Source organism: Nerophis ophidion, linkage group LG14 (assembly GCF_033978795.1).
Source record: "Nerophis ophidion isolate RoL-2023_Sa linkage group LG14, RoL_Noph_v1.0, whole genome shotgun sequence".
In the NCBI taxonomy this organism is placed as follows: Eukaryota; Metazoa; Chordata; class Actinopteri; order Syngnathiformes; family Syngnathidae; genus Nerophis; species Nerophis ophidion.
The window spans coordinates 41,745,881-41,765,590 of NC_084624.1; the positions used below are offsets into that span (position 1 = coordinate 41,745,881).

At 41.4% G+C, this 19,710-nt stretch overlaps 1 protein-coding gene across 6 annotated transcripts in view; it reads left to right on the forward strand.

The window, feature by feature from the left end:
• The window catches only part of pard3ab (par-3 family cell polarity regulator alpha, b), a 581,331-nt gene that overhangs the window by 282,729 nt on the left and 278,892 nt on the right, over window positions 1-19,710 (forward strand). For all 6 annotated transcript variants that reach the window (XM_061920783.1, XM_061920784.1, XM_061920787.1 and 3 more), the window contains 2 exons: window positions 8,710-8,849; window positions 13,780-13,908. In XM_061920783.1, coding sequence (XP_061776767.1) covers window positions 8,710-8,849; window positions 13,780-13,908 — 269 coding nt within the window. The remainder of the gene's footprint in view (window positions 1-8,709; window positions 8,850-13,779; window positions 13,909-19,710) is intronic.

Here is a 19,710-nt window from a genome sequence, read left to right on the forward strand (position 1 = left end):
GACAACATTCACACTCACATTCACACACTACGGCCAATCTAGTGTTCAAACTCATAAACTTTTTTTTTTTTTTGCAAATAATAATTAACATAGAATTTCATCGCTGCAACACGTGCCAAAGTAGTTGGGAAAGGGCATGTTCACCACTGTGTTACATCACCTTTTCTTTTAACAACACTCAATAAACGTTTGGGAACTGAAGAAAATAATTGTTGAAACTTTGAAAATTGAATTTTTTCCCATCGATTGTCTCATCAGCGTGGAAGATTAGAAGAAAAATAGCTCCTATGTTCCCCTTCGGTCAGACGGACCGCTGGGATTAGTGCATGTTGTTGTCTGACATTATGTGTTTACAGTAACATAGGCTGACCGTATTCGGAAATCCCAAAAACAGGACACATATATGCGTGCCAAGGCCGGGACTTGGTGAAAATTTGCCAATGATACTCGAACTTGCTTCATAAATAATACAAACCCCGTTTCCATATGAGTTGGGAAATTGTGTTATATGTAAATATAAACAGAATACAATGATTTGCAAATCCTTTTCAACCCATATTCAGTTGAATGCACTACAAAGACAACATATTTGATGTTCAAACTCATAAACTTTTTTTTTTTTTTGCAAATAATAATTAACATAGAATTTCATCGCTGCAACACGTGCCAAAGTAGTTGGGAAAGGGCATGTTCACCACTGTGTTACATCACCTTTTCTTTTAACAACACTCAATAAACGTTTGGGAACTGAAGAAAATAATTCTTGAAGCTTTGAAAATGGAATTTTTTCCCATTCTTGTTTTATGTAGAGCTTCAGTCGTTCAACAGTCCGGGGTCTCCGCTGTCATATTTTACGCTTCATAATGCGCCACACATTTTCGATGCGAGACAGGTCTAGACTGCAGGCGGGCCAGGAAAGTACCCGCACTCTTTTTTTACAAAGCCACTCTGTTGTAACATGTGGCTTGGCAATGTCTTGCTGAAATAAGCAGGGGCGTCCATGAAAAAGACGGGGCGTAGATGGCAGCATATGTTGTTCCAAAACCTATATGTATCTTTCAGCATTAATGGTGCCTTCACAGATGTGTAAGTTACCCATGCCTTGGGCACTAATGCACCCCCATACCATCACAGATGCTGGCTTTTCAACTTTGCGTCAATAACAGTCTGGATGGTTCACTTTCCCTTTAGTCCGGATGACACAATGTCGAATATTTCCAAAAACAATTTGAAATGTGGACTCGTAAGACCACAGAACACTTTTCCACTTTGCATCAGTCCATCTTAGATGATCTCAGCCCCAGAGAAGCCGGTGGCGTTTCTGGATGTTGTTGATACATGGCTTTCGCTTTGCATAGTAGAGCTTTAACTTGCACTTACAGATGTAGCGACAAACTGTATTTAGTTTTTTGAAGTGTTCTTAAGCCCATGTAGTGATATCCCTTAGAGATTGATGTCGGTTTTTGATACAGTTCCGCCTGAGGGATCCAAGGTCACGGTCATTCAATGTTGGTTTCCGGCCATGCTGCTTACGTGGAGTGATTTCTCCAGATTCTTTGAACCTTTTGATGATATTATGGAGCGTATATATTGAAATCCCTAAATTTCTTGCAATTGCACTTTGAGAAACGTTGTTCTTAAACTGTTTGACTCTTTGCTCACGCAGTTGTGGACAAAGGGGTGTACCTCGCCCCATCCTTTCCTGTAAAAGACTGAGCATTTTTTGGGAAGCGGTTTTTATACCCAATCATGGAACCCACCTGTTCCCAATTACCCTGCACACCTGTGGGATGTTCCAAATAAGTGTTTGATTAGCATTATTTAACTTTATCAGTATTTATTGCCACCTTTCCCAACTTCTTTGTCACGTGTGGCTGGCATCAAATTCTAAAGTTAATGATTATTTGCAAAAAAAACAAAAAACTTTTATCACATTTGAACATCAAATATGTTGTCTTTGTAGCATATTCAACTGAATATGGGTTGAATATGATTTGCAAATCATTGAATTCCGTTTATATTTACATCTAACTCAATTTCCCAACTCATATGGAAACGGGGTTTGTAATTAACATGCTCACATCGCCAAAGACTAGAGCACCGATTAAACGTAGCAGAGAAACACATTATAACACACGCCAAACGGGAAGCGGAAGTGACATCTATAGGAAGGAAGAGGAAGTGACACTGTCAAGAAATGCTTCAAAGTAAAGTATCTGAAACGTAGATAACATGGAGAATTCTTAACAGTGTACATATGTAAATGTATTCGGTTATAAACATTCATTCACTTTCTTCTTTATCCTTCATGGATCTAAACTTTACCACTGCTGGTAGTTTTTTTCTATGTTTTTATTTAATAAGTTGTAGCTGTATTTATTTCAGTATAATAGTGTAAAATGTGTTTTGCTTCGGTCATGAAATGATGATAATGGTGTACCAGGGCATACATATATTTTAAATTTAACGCTAAAATCTCTGGAGTCGACATCAACTTTAGCTCTATCCCTCATTTCAAAATGTTTTAGTTTTATTTTTAATGTTTTTTTTGTTTGTTTGTTTGTTTTCCGGCCATTTTTTTCAATCAAAACTACGTTTTTATTGGCAAACATACAAAATATGCAAAATCTTCCACCAATTTTTTTTTTTAAAGAGTGGAATATTTGATGTTAAGTAATCGGAACCTTGAGTAGATCAATAATTCATAACAACATTGATTTTGATTCAATATTAAGTTTTGAGCAATGACAGTTTGAAAGAAAAAAAAAACAGCTTTGTTTTATTAGTCAACATTGCAACTTTTTCTTAATTACATTTCACCTTTAAGCTTTTTTATTTCTCGTTTGTTATGTTTTTGTTTATTTTAATAGTATTTTTAGAATGTGCCCGCGGGCCTTTCAAACATTAGTTGTGGGCCGCAAATGGGGGCCGTGGGGCGGTATAGCTCGGTTGGTAGAGCAGCCGTACCAGCAACTTGAGGGTTGCAGGTTCGATTCCCGCTTCCGCCATCCTAGTCACTGCCGTTGTGTCCTTGGGAAAGACACTTTACCCACCTGCTCCCAGTGCCACCCACACTGCTTTAAATGTAACTTAGATATTGGGTGTCACTATGTAAAGCGCTTTGAGTCACTAGAGAAAAGCGCTACATAAATATAATTCACTTCACTTCACTTCACAAATGGCCTCTGGGGCACACTTTTGACACCCCTGCTATAGATAATAAAAAATTAAATCTGATAAATATATCGATAAAAAGCAGAGCCTGGCGACGCATGTGCGTTGATCATAACTCTCTCGCTCTCTCTGTCTCTGCTCCTCCCTCACGAATGCTGCTGCGTGCGTTCACCTTCACAATTTTTGTTTTCAACCCCTTCTTAGCCCTGAACGTACATTGAAAATACACGCAACTCTAACTCAAAATGCTGAACATTTGAGGCATTTCAGAAACCCCGCCCGGACAGCCCAGACAGTCTCGCAAAACAGGACATGTCCGGGGAAAAAAGGTTGTATGGTCAGTCTAAGTAACATGGCAGACTTTCTCAGCAAATCTCTCTGACATAACAACGCAGACTCTTGATCGGTGTTCGCAAAAGCATTTTATCCGAATCTAGCCGTCAATCATCCATCACGTGGAACAAGAGTGACCTCTTCACCGGCTACTGATAATAACGTACACTAAGTCCAACTTGTTGCTTCCCAACATTAATCATCAACTTGGTGATTGAACGCACAAATACAGCAACAGTCTGGACAGGATGTAGACTTAAATCGTAATTTCCTGCTGCAAATTCCTCTCATAATTGGTTTGTTTATCCCTCAGCAGTGTTGATGATATTTGGATACGTCTGTGTGCTACCGTTCAAGATTTATATATGTCTTCTCCTCCTCCATTTCATAGGATTGGAGAGGATAGACTTTAATTATCCCACAATGGGATAATTATGTGGTTGCAGAGTGGATCCAAATAGTCCACAAAAAAAGATTAAAAGAATAAGAAAACACATGAAAACAAGTGGGAAACATCAAAGAACACAAATGACTTGAACAAACTTTAAAAAGAGCACAGAATTTATGCAATACGAGCTTCCAATTCAGCAGCGCTATTTATACACACAGCTACAATTGTACTGTTATGTTTTTATTCTCATTGTTGCTTTTTATTCTTATACTTATTGTAATATTTTCCTTTTTTTTTTTCCAGTTACACCCTCATTATTTACTTTTAACTTTTTAAATTCGATCTCACCTCTCTACACTGCTGCTGGAATTTTTATTTTCCTGAGGGAACTCTCCTAAAGGAATCAATAAAGTAGTATCTATCTGTCTATCTATCTACAAGGTAAAACACAACCAAAAAAATCAAACATTGAGCAATAAAAGTAAAGTAGCCAAATTGTACTCTAGTATCAATCAATCAATCAATGTTTACTTATATAGCCCTAAATCACTAGTGTCTCAAAGGGCTGCACAAACCACCACGACATCCTCGGTAGGCCCACATAAGGGCAAAGAAAACTCACACCCAGTGGGACATCGGTGACAATAATGACCCAGTGGGACATCGGTGACAATAATGACTATGAGAACCTTGGAGAGGAGGAAAGCAATGGATGTCGAGCGGGTCTAACATGATACTGTGAAAGTTCAATCCACAATGGATCCAACACAGTCGCGAGAGTCCAGTCCAAAGCGGATCCAACACAGCAGCGAGAGTCCCGTTCACAGCGGAGCCAGCAGGAAACCATCCCAAGCGGAGGCGGGAATAAGCGGTAGAATAATGACAATAATGACCCAGTGGGACGTCGGTGACAATAATGACTATGAGAACCTTGGAGAGGAGGAAAGCAACGGATGTCGAGCGGGTCTAACATGATACTGTGAAAGTTCAATCCACAATGGATACAACACAGTCGCGAGAGTCCAGTCCAAAGCGGATCCAACACAGCAGCGAGAGTCCCGTTCACAGCGGAGCCAGCAGGAAACCATCCCAAGAGGAGGCGGGAATAAGCGGTAGAAATGGATGGAGTCTGATTAACTTCTGAGTAACTTCTTCTTTTTTTAGTAGCTATATTTTAATGGTCTTGGACTAAAATAGTAGTTAATGTGAGCATGTGTGTGCAAAACATACAGTTATTTGAAACATGTTTTCTCTAGTTAAAAGTGGAATTCTTGCATGCTAAAACGTGAAATTTTCTATTGGCACAGGTGACAGCACATGCTATAAATGTTCTTTTTACTTGTTGGAAAGTAGTCATTGAAGATGTGTGCTGCCTTGTCTGACGTCATGTCACTTTTTACAGTCGGTACGTTTCTATGCAGTTAAGCTATGCGGAAATGTAGATAAAGTAGAAGAGGAGAATGCTAGATGCTAATAAGTTAGCGGCAGTAACTTTAAAGCTTCGGATCTAACGGATAACTACACATTTCCACTGCCATTTAGTTTTGTTGTTAATGTTTTATTGTGTTTAAATAACAATCTGGGTTATTAGAATCATCCAAAACATACAAAAAAATCACAAATTTTAGCCACCTGTTTTAGGTTTCTGCTTACCACCGTTTTTGTTTTTTTTATCATACCAACCAGCCAGTGTTAAGTTTGACTGCAGATTTTAATTTAGTCTTTTGACAAAAATGGCCATATTTTAATCATGTAAATTAATTTAGATTTGGTCTAGTTTTAGTCAACTAAATTCCTTAACATCTCAGTCGACTAAAATTACGGGAAATTTTGTCGACTAAAATATAACAACGTACAGTGGGGCAAAAAAGTATTTAGTCAGCCACCGATTGTGCAAGTTCTCCCACTTAAAATGATGACAGAGGTCTGTAATTTTCATCATAGGTACACTTCAACTGTGAGAGACAGAATGTGAAAAAAAAATCCAGGAAATCACATTGTATGAATTTTAAAGAATTGTTTTGTAAATTATGGTGGAAAATAAGTATTTGGTCACTTCAAACAAGGAAGATCTCTGGGTCTCACAGACCTGTAACTTCTTCTTTAAGAAGCTCTTCTGTCCTCCACTCGTTACCTGTATTAATGGCCCTTGTTTCAACTCGTTATCTGTATAAAAGACACCTGTCCACAGCCTCAAACAGTCGGACTCCAAACTCCACTATGGCCAAGACCAAAGAGCTGTCGAAGGACACCAGGAAAAGAATTGTAGACCTGCACCAGACTGGGAAGAGTGAATCTACAATATGCAAGCAGCTTGGTGTGAAAAATCAACTGTGGGAGCAATTATCAGAAAATGGAAGACATACAAGACCACTGATAATCTCCCTCGATCTGGGGCTCCACGCAAGATCTCATCCGATGGGGTCAAAATGATCATGAAAACGGTGAGCAAAAATCCCAGAACCACACGGGGGGACCTGGTGAATGACCTGCAGAGAGCTGGGACCAAAGTAACAAAGGTTACCATCAGTAACACACTACGCCGACAGGGATCCAATCCTGCAGTGCCAGACGTGTCCCCCTGCTTAAGCCAGTGCATGTCCAGGCTCGTCTGAAGTTTGCCAGAGAGCACATGGATGATACAGCAGAGGATTGGGAGAATGTCATGTGGTCAGATGAAACCAAAATATAACTTTTTGGTATAAACTCAACTTGTCGTGTTTGGAGGAAGAAGAATACTGAGTTGCATCCCAAGAACACCACACCTACTGTGAAGCATGGGGGTGGAAACATCATGCTTTGGGGCTGTTTTCCTGCTAAGGCAGGAGTGTCAAACTCAAATACAGAGTGGGCCAAAATTTAAAACTGAACAAAGCCGCGGGCCGAGGTTGAAAATATTAACCTTTTAATAGGGACCCAAACAAGTTTTTCATTGAATATTGAACAAGCAAGGCTTATATAACTTTATACTGACATGCAAAATTGACTTTCAAATAATAACAACAATAATAATTAAAAAATATCAATGGCATATCAAATCAAATTTAAATAAAAATTGAATGCGTCTTTTATATTTGCAGCCTTCTGAAGTAAATATCAACATTAACTTTTTCCAGAGGCTAATACATTATTTTAATTATGTTTCACTTTTGGCAGGCGTTGTCTTTTTTTTACTCCGTTTAGTGGTACTCGAACGCACCACATCATAAAACACTTCTATGTCTTTTCCTCTAAGGGAAGATCGATCGTCATAATTCATTGCCGGGAGAGCACAGCTTGTAGGTTCAATGTGCACAGCTGACAGGCTCAGTTGCTCAGAGAGTATTGTCTTTATAGAAGTTCCTATTGGACTATGTTGTTTTTAACAGGTTAAAGCTCTTGTTTTCATGTTAGCGTTTAAGATATTGAGCTCTCAGCACCAGTCAGTCCGCCGTAAGTTTATCAAGGGGTGTTATCAATCTCAGTTTCTTACACATACTTGCCAACCTTGAGACCTCCGATTTCGGGAGGTGAGGGGGCGGGGGGTGTTTGGGCGTGGTCGGGGGTGTGGTGGATGCATGTTTGGGGCTCGGGGCGTGGTTAAGAGGGGTGGCGTATAATTCACCAACTCGAGTATTCATAAATATGTCATTTATATATATATATATATATATATATATATATATGTTTATGTCTTGATTGGATTATCCAGAGAATAGTGCTCGATACCGTGGTAGAGCGCAATATGTAGGTGTGGGAAAAATCACAAGACTACTCCATCTCTACAGAACTGTTTCATGAGGGGTTCCCTCAATCATCAGGAGATTTTTTTTTTTTTTCCCTCAATCTCCTGATGATTGAGGGAACCCCTCATGAAACAGTTCTGTAGAGATGGAGTAGTCTTGTGATTTTCCCACACCTATATATATATATATATATATATATATATATATATATATATATATATATATATATATATATTTATATATATATATATATAAACTCGTCGTGTTTGGAGCAATAAGAATACTGAGTTGCATCCCAAGAACACCATACCTACTGTGAAGCATGGGGGTGGAAACATCTTGCTTAGGGGCTATTTTTTTGCTAAGGGGACAGGACGATTGATCTGTGTTAAGGAAAGAATGAATGCGGCCATGTATAGTGAGATTTTGAGCCAAAACCTCCTTCCATCAGTGAGAGCTTTGCATGGCTGACCAAATACTTATTTTCCAACATAGTTTACAAATAAATTCTTTAAAATTCCTACAATATGAATTCCTGGATTTTTTTTTCACATTCTGTCTCTCACAGTTGAAGTGTACCTATGAGGAAAATTACAGACCTCTGTCATCATTTTAAGTGGGAGAACTTGCACAATCGGTGGCTGACTAAGTACTTTTTTGCCCCACTGTATGTCATCCGAAAGAATCTGGGATTGACCAGTGTGTTTTTATACCCGAGAGGAAGACTGGTCAGACGCAACATTAATCATTTGTGGGAGTGCGTACATAGTAATGAAACGTAGCATAACATATTCTAACATAAGAACTGCCTGTAAATTTAGGATTATGTTGTCCTGTATCATACTGACTACTGTTTTTACAGTAGCTGAGTGTATACCCTCGAGTCAATGGGGCCGCCTCCACACAAGAAGTCCCAATAAAATGGGCAAAATGACAAATGGTCCCTGTGGTTAAGACAGTTTCGGCCTGCCAACCTTTTGTTTACTCTTCAGTCTTTAGATTGTCGTGTGAATGGGTCCCTATGCACTGCTTGTCGTTATTGTCAGAGCTTATGTTCGATTATCTTCATCATGTCTTGTCCTGCAGGACCGGAAGGACTCGGCTTTAGCATCACTTCACGAGACGTCCCCATCGGCGGCTCGGCGCCCATCTACGTGAAGAACATTTTACCACGGGGAGCTGCGATTCAAGATGGCCGCCTCAAGGCTGGGGACAGGTTACTGGAGGTAAGAAAGACTTGTTAATCCTGTTTGTACATATTTTATTTGGTAATGAAGGAGTAAGACTCCGGGCTTCACGGTGGCAGAGGGGTTAGTGCGTCTGCCTCACAATACGAAGGTCCTGCAATCCTGGGTTCAAATCCAGGCACGGGATCTTTCTGTGTGGAGTTTGCATGTTCTCCCCGTGAATGCGTGGGTTCCCTCCGGGTACTCCGGCTTCCTCCCACTTCCAAAGACATGCACCTGGGGATAGGTTGATTGGCAACACTAAATTGGCCCTAGTGTTTGAATGTGAGTGTGAATGTTGTCTGTCTATCTGTGTTGGCCCTGCGATGAGGTTGCGACTTGTCCAGGGTGTACCCTGCCTTCCGCCCGATTGTAGCTGAGATAGGCGCCAGCGCCCCCCGTGACCCCAAAAGGGAATAAGCGGTAGAAAATGGATGGATGGATGGAGTAAGACTCCCTCAGTCCAGGGCAGGGGTCGGCAACCAAAAATGTTGAAAGAGCCATATTGGACCAAAAATACCAAAAACTATCCATCCATCTATTTTCTACCGCTTATTCCCTTTTGGGGTCGCGGGGGGCGCTGGCGCCTATGTCAGCTACAATCGGGCGGAAGGCGGGGTACACCCTGGACAAGTCGCCACCTCATCGCAGGGCCAACACAGATAGACAGACAACATTCCCACTCACATTCACACACTAGGGCCAATTTAGTGTTGCCAATCAACCTATCCCCAGGTGCATGTCTTTGGAAGTGGGAGGAAGCCGGAGTACCCGGAGGGAACCCACGCATTCACGGGGAGAACATGCAAACTCCACACAGAAAGATCCCGAGCCTGGATTTGAACCCAGGACTGCAGGACTAATCCGTCTTAAAATTAAAAAGCAACATGAAGGCAACACATGACGTAGGTGTCTATATTAGCTATAATAGCCTACTATCAAAATGACTATGTGTCGCAGGCTTGAAGCAAATCTTCGTTGACAGAAATGTTGAAATATGATATTTTTTCTACACATTTTTACAACATTAGTAAATCAGAGGCTACTCTGAAGGTGAGATAACTCCTGGAAATTACTGGCTTTTAATGTCCAAAGATATAATAGATGTGTGTCTCCAAGTTAAAGGAAACGGCAGGCTGTCGTCTTTTAATAGATTTATTACAATCTTTGGCAAGATAGGTAACATTTGCTGTGGTCTGGAACAACATGGCACACAACAATCTGAAATGCAGCCAATACTACATACATAAAATGTGTCATGAGACATGCCAAACTATGTTTTATACAAAGAGGATACAAGTAAAGGATATTAAATGAGCTCCAATATACCTCGAAATGAGGCATAATGATGCAATATGTACATAGAGCTAGCCTAAATAGCATGTTAGCATTGTTAGCTTGCAGTCATGCACTGGCAAAATGGGCCTGATTAGCACTCCCAACAAGTCGATAACATCAACAAAGAGCACCTTTGTACATTCACGCACAGCATAAAACGTTTGGTGGACAAAATGAGACAGATTTTACATGTAAATAAACTGTTGCGTCAGAGTCGACACTATGGTGAGTTCAAGAACCGCCAAAATGTTGTTCACCAAATACATTCATCAGTGAGAGATACACACAAACATATTCAACTTTGTAACAATTGAGACGGTTTGTAGCAAGTTTGTCCTCAAACAAAAAACGTACTAAAACAAAAAAATATATATTTTCAGCCATCTTTTTCCATTTTAAAACTTTTTTGAAAAATGCACCAGGGAGCCACTAGGGCGGCACTAAAGAGCCACGGGTTGCAGACCTCGGTATAGGCTGTACTGAAATTAGCTGGGATAGGCTCCAGCTTACCCGTGACGCTAATAGGGATTAGTGGTGTAGGAAATGGATGGAGCAGTAAGAATTGACAAATGCTGAAAGGCGATCGTCAAAACAATGTTACAAATGATTAAAACTATGTACAAAGTCAAAACAGCAATCATATAAAGCTAGCGTGCCATGTTTATTGTTTATTGATTATTAATTATTGATGATCCCGTTAGCCGACGCACAAACACCAGGCTAGTCTTTCTGGGGTCCTTTTCAAACGTTACAAGTAAAATATAATACAACAGATCCAGTTACAAAACATAAACAAGTTATAATACAGATCAAATAAAGGAAAAATAAAAAGACAATTCTCAAAATAATAAAATAAAATAACAGTACAGAGATATAGTTACAGAACATGTCCATCCATCCATCCATCAATCCATCCATTTTCTACCGCTTATTCCCTTGGGGGTCGCGGGGGGCGCTGGTGCCTATCTCAGCTACAATCGGGCGGAAGGCGGGGTACACCCTGGACAAGTCGCCACCTCATCACAGGGCCAACACAGATAGACAGACAACATTCACACTCACATTCACACACTAGGGCCAATTTAGTGTTGCCAATCAACCAGTTACAATAAGAGACGGGGAAAAAAAATTCTGAAAATAATAAAAAAAAAATAACCATGTGGTTCCTTAGGGGGGCGAGATTTTATTCACCTCCAAATCAATCAATCAATCAATCAATCAATAAATCAATCAATCAATGTTTGTTCATATAGCCCTAAAACACAAGTGTTTAAAAAGACTGCACAAGCCGCAACAACATCCTCAGTTCAGATCCCACATCAGGGCAAGGAAAAACTCAACCCTGTGTAAATGCCAATGAGAAACCTTGGAGAGGACCGCAAAAAGACAAATTCAGTTAGTGAGTCACAGAAGAACTGAGAGCCGCAGGTTTCGTTGAAACGCGACATTAAAGGCCTACTGAAATGAGATTTTCTCATTTAAACGGGAATAGCAGGTCCATTCTATGTGTCTTACTTGATCATTTTGCGATATTGCCATATTTTTGCTGAAATGATTTAATAGAGAAAATCGACGATAAAGTTCGCCACTTTTGGTACTTCCTGAAAAAGCCTCGCCTTTACCGGAAGTCGCAGACGATGACGTCACATGTTGATGGCTCCTCATATATTCACATTGATTTTAATGGGAGCCTCCAACAAAAACAGTTATTCGGACCGAGAAAACGACAATTTCCACATTAATTTGAGCGAGGATGAAAGAAAAAAACGAGTAAAAAAAAAACGAGATAGCATTGGGACGTATTCCGATGTTTTTAAAGACATTTACTAGGATAATTTTGGGAAATCCCTTATCTTTCTATTGTGTTGCTAGTGTTTTAGTGAGTTTAATAGTACCTGATAGTCGGAAGGGTGTGTCCACGGCCGGGTGTTGACGCGCAGTGTCACGGGGAAGTCGACGGCAGCTGTATGGACGGCACAAGCTCAGCTTTTATCCGGTAAGAACTGACTTTTTAACCACAATTTTCTCACTGAAACCTGCTGGTTGGCATTCGGTCTGGATTCATGTTCGCTTGACCGCGCTCTGATCCATAAGAAAGTTTCACCTCCGGGAATATTAAACAAGGAATCACCGTGTGTTTGTGTGGCTAAAGGCTAAAGCAGGGGTGCCCATTACGTCGATCGCGAGCTACCATTCGACCGCGGGGGGTGTGTCAGTCGATCTCGAGCCAGGCTTTTAAAAAAAATAGACCTAAAAATGAGTGATCATCAATCTTCACCAAGACGTCACTTAAATGACATTCACGGTACCGGAGGGTCTTGTGAGATGACGCTGGCTGCTGCAAGATCATTATTATGAAAATATGACCGATAGGAAAGCGAGAAACACTTTTTATTTCAACAGACTCTCGCGCCGTACCTTCCGTCAAAACTCTAAAGGCCGACTGCACATTTCCTATCTTCACAATGAAAGCCCTGCTTCATGCTGCCTGCGCTAACTAAATACAGAGTCTCGGAAAACTGGCGTGCACAAGCGATCCCTCAGAAAGCTGGCGTGCACATCACTTGTGCACGCCAGCTTTCCGAGACTCTTATTTTGTTAACGCAGGCAGCATGAAGCAGGGCTTTTATTGTGAAGATAGGAAATGTGCAGTCGGCCTTTAGAGTTTTGACGGAAGGGACGGCGCGAAAGTCTGTTGAAATAAAAAATGTTTCTCGCCTTCCTCTCTGTCATTTTTTCGTAATAATGAACTGGCAGCAGCCAGCGTCATCTCACAAGACCCTCGGGTGCCGTGAATGTCAATCAAGCAAGCTACGGAATTTGCCGCCAATGTTTTTCTTGTAAAGTGTATGGAAGCTGGATGAATTAGATGCCAAAAACCAACCACTTTCATGTGGTATTGTACAGAGAGGACAACTTTTTTTCTCCTCCATTTGAAAATGTGGGCGTTATCATCATTACTGTCTGGTTCCAATCAATGCAAGTCATCAGAATCAGGTAATACACCAACTTATATTCTTGTCTTCGTGAAAGAAAGACATCTATATGTGTTACACATACTTGTATTATCATTAAACACATTTAACTTGTTTACAAAAATGTCTCTTTCATAAATAAATAAATATAAATGATATATATATATAAATGAGGTAGATCCCCTCGAGTTGGTCAATTGAAAAGTAGCTCGCCTGCAGAAAAAGTGTGGGCACCCCTGGGCTAAAGCTTCCCATCTCCATCTTTGTACTTTGACTTCTCCAATATTAATTGAACAAATTGCAAAAGATTCAGCAACACAGATGTCCAAAATACTGTGTAATTATGCCGTTAAAGCAGACGACTTTTAGCTGTGTGTGTGCGTAGCGCTCACACTTCCTAAAACCCCGTGACGTCACGCGTACACGTCATCGTTACACAACGTTTTCAAGACGAAACTCCCGGGAAATTTAAAACTGAAATTTAGTAAACTAAAAAGGCCGTGTTGCAATGTTAATATTTCATCATTGATATATAAACTATCAGACTGCGTGGTCGGTAGTAGTGGGTTTCAGTAGGCCTTTAAAGCACAACGGCTGACAGGTGTCATTGTGCCCAGGTGAATGGAGTGGACCTGAATGGGCGGACCCAGGAGGAGGTGGTGTCAATCCTCAGGGCCACGCCCATGGGGGGCTCAGTGGGGATGCTGGTCCTTCGCCAGGAAGATACGTTCCTCCTTCGAGAAGTGGTAAGTACTCCACACCTTTGCTGCTCAGCAACTCTGTTAGCAGCATGTTGTGTTCAACTCAATCATGACGCAGGCAGGCTGACGCCCCCTTCCACCCCCTACCCTCGCCCTCTTTTCTCTCGATTGTAGCCAAGCTGCTGCTAGCCTTGGAGGAGACTGTTTTGTCTCCTCATCTCTCATTGCCTCTGTTGCCCTCTGTCCATTTCTGTCTCTACACTGCAAAAACTGAAATCTAAGATAATTGTACTGATAAGATAAGATTTTATGTTAAGAGTGTTTTACTTTTTTTAAGGGTTTTGGTCAGAAATGATCTCAGTAAGATATTACAGCTTGTTGCTGAGATTTGATGACCTATATTCAATCAATCAATCAATCAATGTTTACTTATATAGCCCTAAATCACTAGTGTCTCAAAGGGCTGCACAAACCACCACGACATCCTCGGTAGGCCCACATAAGGGCAAGGAAAACTCACACCCAGTGGGACGTCTGTGACAATGATGACTATGAGAACCTTGGAGAGGAGGAAAGCAATGGATGTCGAGCGGGTCTAACATGATACTGTGAAAGTTCAATCCACAATGGATCCAACACAGTCGCGAGAGTCCAGTCCAAAGAGGATCCAACACACAGCAGCGAGAGTCCCGTTCACAGCGGAGCCAGCAGGAAACCATCCCAAGCGGAGGCGGACCAGCATCGCAGAGATGTCCCCAGCCGATACACAGGCGAGCAGTACATGGCCACCGGATCGGACCGGACCCCCTCCACAGGGGAGAGTGGGACATAGAAGAAAAAGAAGAGAAACGGCAGATCAACTGGTCTAAAAAGGGAGTCTATTTAAAGGCTAGAGTATACAAATGAGTTTTAAGGTGAGACTTAAATGCTTATATTGAGTAAAACATGCTTGAAACTAGAATATCAACTGTTGCAAAGCTGTGTCATCAACACTCACAAGTATAAAACTACTTTTTTAAAGTAATAGTTTCTTACTTTAAGCATGGAAAAAAAAAATCATGATTTTTGACACAAATGTGTCTCATAATTAAAACAGATGACAGCCAAATGGACAGTTACTATTTAAACATTTAACATGTGACATTTCAAACTATTTTGAACGGAAAATAGTTCATGCACATTAAGATGAATTCTCCAAAGTTACAGCTAAGAATGTTTTGGCAGTGGGCCGGGCTGTATATATGTGCACTGATTCAGTGGTCCCCAACCACCGGGCCGCGGCCCGGTACCGGCCTGATTGGTACCGGGCCGCAGAATAATTTTTTATTAAAAGAAAAAAAAAAAAAAATAGTTTTTATTAAATTTGAATTGAATTGAATTATATTTATATAGCGCTTTTCTCTAGTGACTCAAAGCGCTTTTACATAGTGGAACCCATTATCTAAGTTACATTTAAACCAGTGTGGGTGGCACTGGGAGCACGTGGGTCATGTGTCTTGCCCAAGGACACAACGGCAGTTACTAGGATGGCGGAAGCGGGAATCGAACCTGCAACCCTCAAGTTGCTGGCACGGCCACTCTACCAACCGAGCTATACCGCCCCGCAAAAAATCAACATAAAAAACACAATATACACTTACAATTAGTGCACCAACCACAAAAACCTCATTTTTTCATGACAAAAACGTCCCTTTTTCATGACAAAGAAGAAAAAGAAAAAAAAAGAAAAAAAAAAAAGGACCACCCCCCCCCGGGCCGCGGGACAAATTATTAAGCGTTGACCGGTCCGCGGATAAAAAAAAAGGTTGGGGACCATTGCACTAATTGATGTCATGTTATCGATGGAAAAAGGCATTTTTAGACAATATGGTCTGCCTGAGCGGCTGGTAGACCCCGAGAGTAACAAGCGGTTGCCTTGTTGCCTTTCCATTAACAACAATAAATCAGTTTCTCGTATAATTTCGCTGGTTTCAAAAAATGTCATGCCGAGCACATATCATTATGTCAAGATAATGGCATTAGCATTTTCTTAATTCAAGAATATTTTTTCAACATATTGAGTAAAAAGATCTAATTTTTTTCTACCAAGAAAATTGCACTTGTTGAGAATATGCTTATTTTAAGGTATTTTTGGGTTCATTGAAGTTAGCTTATTTGACTTGTTTTGGAAAGTCTTGACAAGCCAAATTTTCTTGTTCTATTGGCAGATAGTTTTGCTTATTTCAAATAAAATACCTCTATTTTTTGTATTTTTGTGTTTGTTTTTGAACACTGCCCCCAATCTTCACCACCACACTGCAAAAACTGACATCTAAATAAGATTAAATATCTCAAATAAGGGTGATATTTGCTTATTGTCTGTCTGATTAGATAATTCTTCTCACTAAGCAGATTTTATGTTTAGAGTGTTTTACTTGTTTTAAGGGGTTTGGTTCTAAACGATCTCAGTAAGATATTACAGCTTGTTGCTGAGATTTGATGACCTATATTGAGTAAAACATGCTTGAAACTAGAATATCAACTGATGCAAAGCCTTGTCATCAACACTCACAAGTATAAAACTGATTTTTCAAAGTAATAATTTCTTTACTTTGACACAATTGTCTCATAATTAAAACAGATGACAACCAAATGGACTTTGATGTTTTATTTTCAATTAAACAATAGAACATACATACTCATATAGTAGTACAGTTGGCAAAGCAGAGCAAGTTGACAGTTAATATTTAAACATTTAACATGTGACAGTTCTAACAATTTTGAACAGAAATAGTTCATGCACATTCAATCAATCAATCAATCAATGTTTATTTATATAGCCCCAAATCACAAATGTCTCAAAGGACTGCACAAATCATTACGACTACAACATCCTCGGAAGAACCCACAAAAGGGCAAGGAAAACTCACACCCAGTGGGCAGGGAGAATTCACATTCAGTGGGACGCCAGTGACAATGCTGACTATGAGAAACCTTGGAGAGGACCTCAGATGTGGGCAACCCCCCCCCTCTAGGGGACCGAAAGCAATGGATGTCGAGCGGGTCTAACATGATACTGTGAAAGTTCAATCCATAGTGGCTCCAAGACAGCAGTGAGAGTCCCGTCCACAGGAAACCATCTCAAGCGGATCAGCAGCGTAGAGATGTCCCCAACCGATACAGGCGAGCGGTCCATCCTGGGTCCCGACGAGCGGTCCATCCTGGGTCTCGACTCTGGACAGTCAGTACTTCATCCCTGGTCATCGGACCGGACCCCCTCCACAAGGGAGGGGGGGACATAGGAGAAAGAAAAGAAGCGGCAGATCAACTGGTCTAAAAAGGAGGTCTATTTAAAGGCTAGAGTATACAGATGAGTTTTAAGATGAGACTTAAATGCTTCTACTGAGGTAGCATCTCGAACTGTTCCCGGGAGGGCATTCCAGAGTACTGGAGCCCGAAATGAAAAAGCTCTACAGCCCGCAGACTTTTTTTGGGCTTTGGGGATCACTAATAAGCCGGAGTCCTTTGAACGCAGATTTCTTGCCGGGACATATGGTACAATACAATCGGCAAGATAGGCTGGAGCTAGACCGTGTAGTATTTTATACGTAAGTAGTAAAACCTTAAAGTCACATCTTAAGTGCACAGGAAGCCAGTGCAGGTGAGCCAGTACAGGCGTAATATGATCAAACTTTCTTGTTCTTGTCAAAAGTCTAGCAGCCGCATTTTGTACCAACTGTAATCTTTTAATGCTAGACATTGGGAGACCCGAAAATAATACGTTACAGTAATCGAGACGAGACGTAACAAACGCATGGATAATGATCTCGGCGTCTTTAGTGGACAAAATGGAGCGAATTTTAGCGATATTACGGAGATGAAAGAAGGCCGTTTTAGTAACGCTTTTAATGTGTGACTCAAAGGAGAGAGTTGGGTCGAAGATAATACCCAGATTTTTTACAGAGTCACCTTGTTTTATTATTTAGTTGTCAAATGTTAAAGTTGTATTATTAAATAGAGGTCGGTGTCTAGCAGGACCGATAATCAGCATTTCCGTTTTTTTGGCATTAAGTTGCAAAAAGTTAGCGGACATCCATTGTTTAATTTCATTAAGACACGCTTCCAATTGACTACAGTCCGGCGTGTTGGTCAGCTTTAGGGGCATGTAAAGTTGGGTGTCATCAGCATAACAGTGAAAGCTTATACTGTTCAGCTAGATTCTTCAAAATTACAATTAAAAAAGAATTTGTTCGGGGCTGGGCTGTATATATATATATATATATATATAGGTTATAAATATGCTGCAGTTGGGTTCTAGAAGATCAACGGGCTCATAGTGATGTTTTGAAAGTAGTTGCTCCCTGCTAAACGCCTATCTGCTCGATGCCGAAGCGCTGACTAGATGTGCTCTGAATATGCACTGCTGATTGGCTTGTTATCGCTACTGTTGTAACCAATCAGATGGTTGTGTGGGAGGGACAATGCAGGGTGCTGTGTAGGACACAGAGGCAAAACGGAGCGGAGCAGCTTGTTAAGACTTTAGCACAGGCAGCTACTTCATATGTTCGTGTGGAACTCGTTCGGTACTCCTCCGCACCGAACTGGAACCCTCGTACTGAAACGGTTCAATACAAATACACGTACCGTTACACCCCTAATATATATATATATATATATATATATATATATATTTGTATATATGTTCCTTGCGCACTAATAGACTGAAAGAACATGCACTTGGCGCGATGATGTCATTTTATCGATGGGAAAATGCAAGAAATGAAATGCCGAGTGCATGTCATAATGTCAAGGTAATGGCACTAGCATTTATTTAATTTAAGAATATTTCTAAAAATATTGAGAAAAAAGTTCTCATATTTGTTTTTTTCAATCAAAAAAAGTAGACTTATGTTTTGGACACTCGGGTGAAGAGAGGGGCGGAGCTTTCTACCGGTCACCACCTGGTGGTGAGTTGGCTGCGATGGTGGGGGAGGATGCCGGACAGACCTGGCGGACCCAAACGCATTGTGAGGGTCTGCTGGGAACGTCTGGCAGAGTCTCCTGTCAGAGAAAGTTTCAATTCCCACCTCCGGAAGAACTTTAAACATGTCACGAGGGAGGTGCTGGACATTGAGTCTCTATTGTCGAGGCGGCTGATCGGAGCTGTGGCCGCAAGGTTGTCTGTCGAGGCGGCAATCCTAAAACCCCTTGGTGGACACCAGCGGTGAGGGATGCCGTCAAGCTGAAGAAGGAGTCCTAACGGGTCCTTTTGGCTCATAGGACTCCGGAGGCAGTGGACAGGTACCGACAGGCCAAGCGGTGTGCGGCTTCAGCGGTCGCTGAGGCAAAAACTCGGACATGGGAAGAGTTCGGGGAAGCCATGGAAAACGACTTCCGGACGGCTTCGAAGCGATTCTGGACCACCGTCCGCCGCCTCAGGAAGGGGAAGCAGTGCACTATCAACACAGTGTATGGTGCGGATGGTGTTCTGCTGACCTCAACTGCGGATGTTGTGGATCGGTGGAAGGAATACTTCGAAGACCTCCTCAATCCTACCAACACGTCTTCCTATGAGGAAGCATTGCCTGGGGAATCTGTGGTGGACTCTCCTATTTCTGGGGCGGAGGTCGCTGAGGTAGTTAAAAAGCTCCTCGGTGGCAAGGCCCCGGGGGTGGACGAGATCCGCCCGGAGTTCCTTAAGGCTCTGGATGCTGTGGGGCTGTCTTGGTTGACAAGACTCTGCAGCATCACGTGGACATCGGGGGCGGTACCTCTGGATTGGCAGACCGGGGTGGTGGTTCCTCTCTTTAAGAAGGGGGACCGGAGGGTGTGTTCCAACTATCGCGGGATCACACTCCTCAGCCTTCC